The sequence below is a fragment of the Austrofundulus limnaeus genome, unplaced genomic scaffold, assembly GCF_001266775.1.
Source record: "Austrofundulus limnaeus strain Quisiro unplaced genomic scaffold, Austrofundulus_limnaeus-1.0 Scaffold2154, whole genome shotgun sequence".
NCBI lineage: Eukaryota > Metazoa > Chordata > Actinopteri > Cyprinodontiformes > Rivulidae > Austrofundulus > Austrofundulus limnaeus.
The window spans coordinates 37,507-38,370 of NW_013954556.1; the positions used below are offsets into that span (position 1 = coordinate 37,507).

The 864-nt window shown below is 47.3% G+C and overlaps 1 protein-coding gene across 1 annotated transcript in view; it reads left to right on the top strand.

Moving 5' to 3' along the window:
* The window catches only part of LOC106537155 (death-associated protein kinase 1), a gene marked incomplete at both ends in the record, with an annotated part of 14,994 nt that extends 14,278 nt beyond the window's left edge, over window positions 1-716 (top strand). Inside the window, 2 exon segments of the mRNA XM_014034528.1 lie at window positions 250-435; window positions 519-716. Of these exon segments, the coding sequence (XP_013889982.1) occupies window positions 250-435; window positions 519-716 (384 nt within the window).
* Between the last annotated feature and the right edge of the window lie 148 nt (window positions 717-864).

Consider the following 864-nt stretch of genomic DNA (forward strand, 5'->3'; position numbering starts at 1 on the left):
GATGTATGGTTGGTTGTATGGTTGGAAGTATAGATGTATGGTTGGACGGATGTATGTATGGATGTATGGTTGGACAGATGGATGATTGGATGAATGGATGGACGGATGTATGGTTGGATGTATAGATGTATGGTTGGTTGTATGGTTGGAAGTATAGATGTATGGTTGGACGGATGGATGATTGGATGTATGGATGGACGGATGTATGGTTGGATGAACAGATCAGGTCTAACTGGTCTCTCTCTGTAGTCTCAGTCAGTATCTCCAACCTGTACCCGGGCTGTGAGAACGTCAGCGTTCGCAGTCGCAGCATGATGTTTGAACCCAGCCTGACTAAAGGGGTCCTGGAGGTCTTCTCTCCGGTCCACAGCTCTCTGTCCTCTGCAGACGATCAGGCCACCAAGGCCATCGACATCCAGCATGCCAGCATCCACGGTGCGTCAGACCTGCTCAGATCGACACATTTGAAGGTAAAATCCTTCAGCTGGGGTTAAATGTTGACGGGGGTCTCTCTGAAGGTGTCGGGGACTTCAGTATCTGGGAGTTCTCGGGGAACCCGGTCTACCACTGCACCTACGACTACTTCGCAGCCAATGACCCCACAGCCATCCACCTGGTTCTGTTCAGTCTGGAAGAACCGTACGAGACCCAGCTGGGCCACATCACGTACTGGCTGAACCAGCTGAAGGCCCTGACTCTGCCCCAGGACAACATCAGTGAGTGTCTGCAGCTGTGCAGGATTCACATTGGATGTTTATGTTTTTAGTTTGTTTGTTTCTTTATGTTTTTAGTTTTGTTTGTTTGTGTTTTATTTGTTTGTTTCTTTATTTTAGTTAGTTTGATTATGTTTTATTTGTTTGTTTC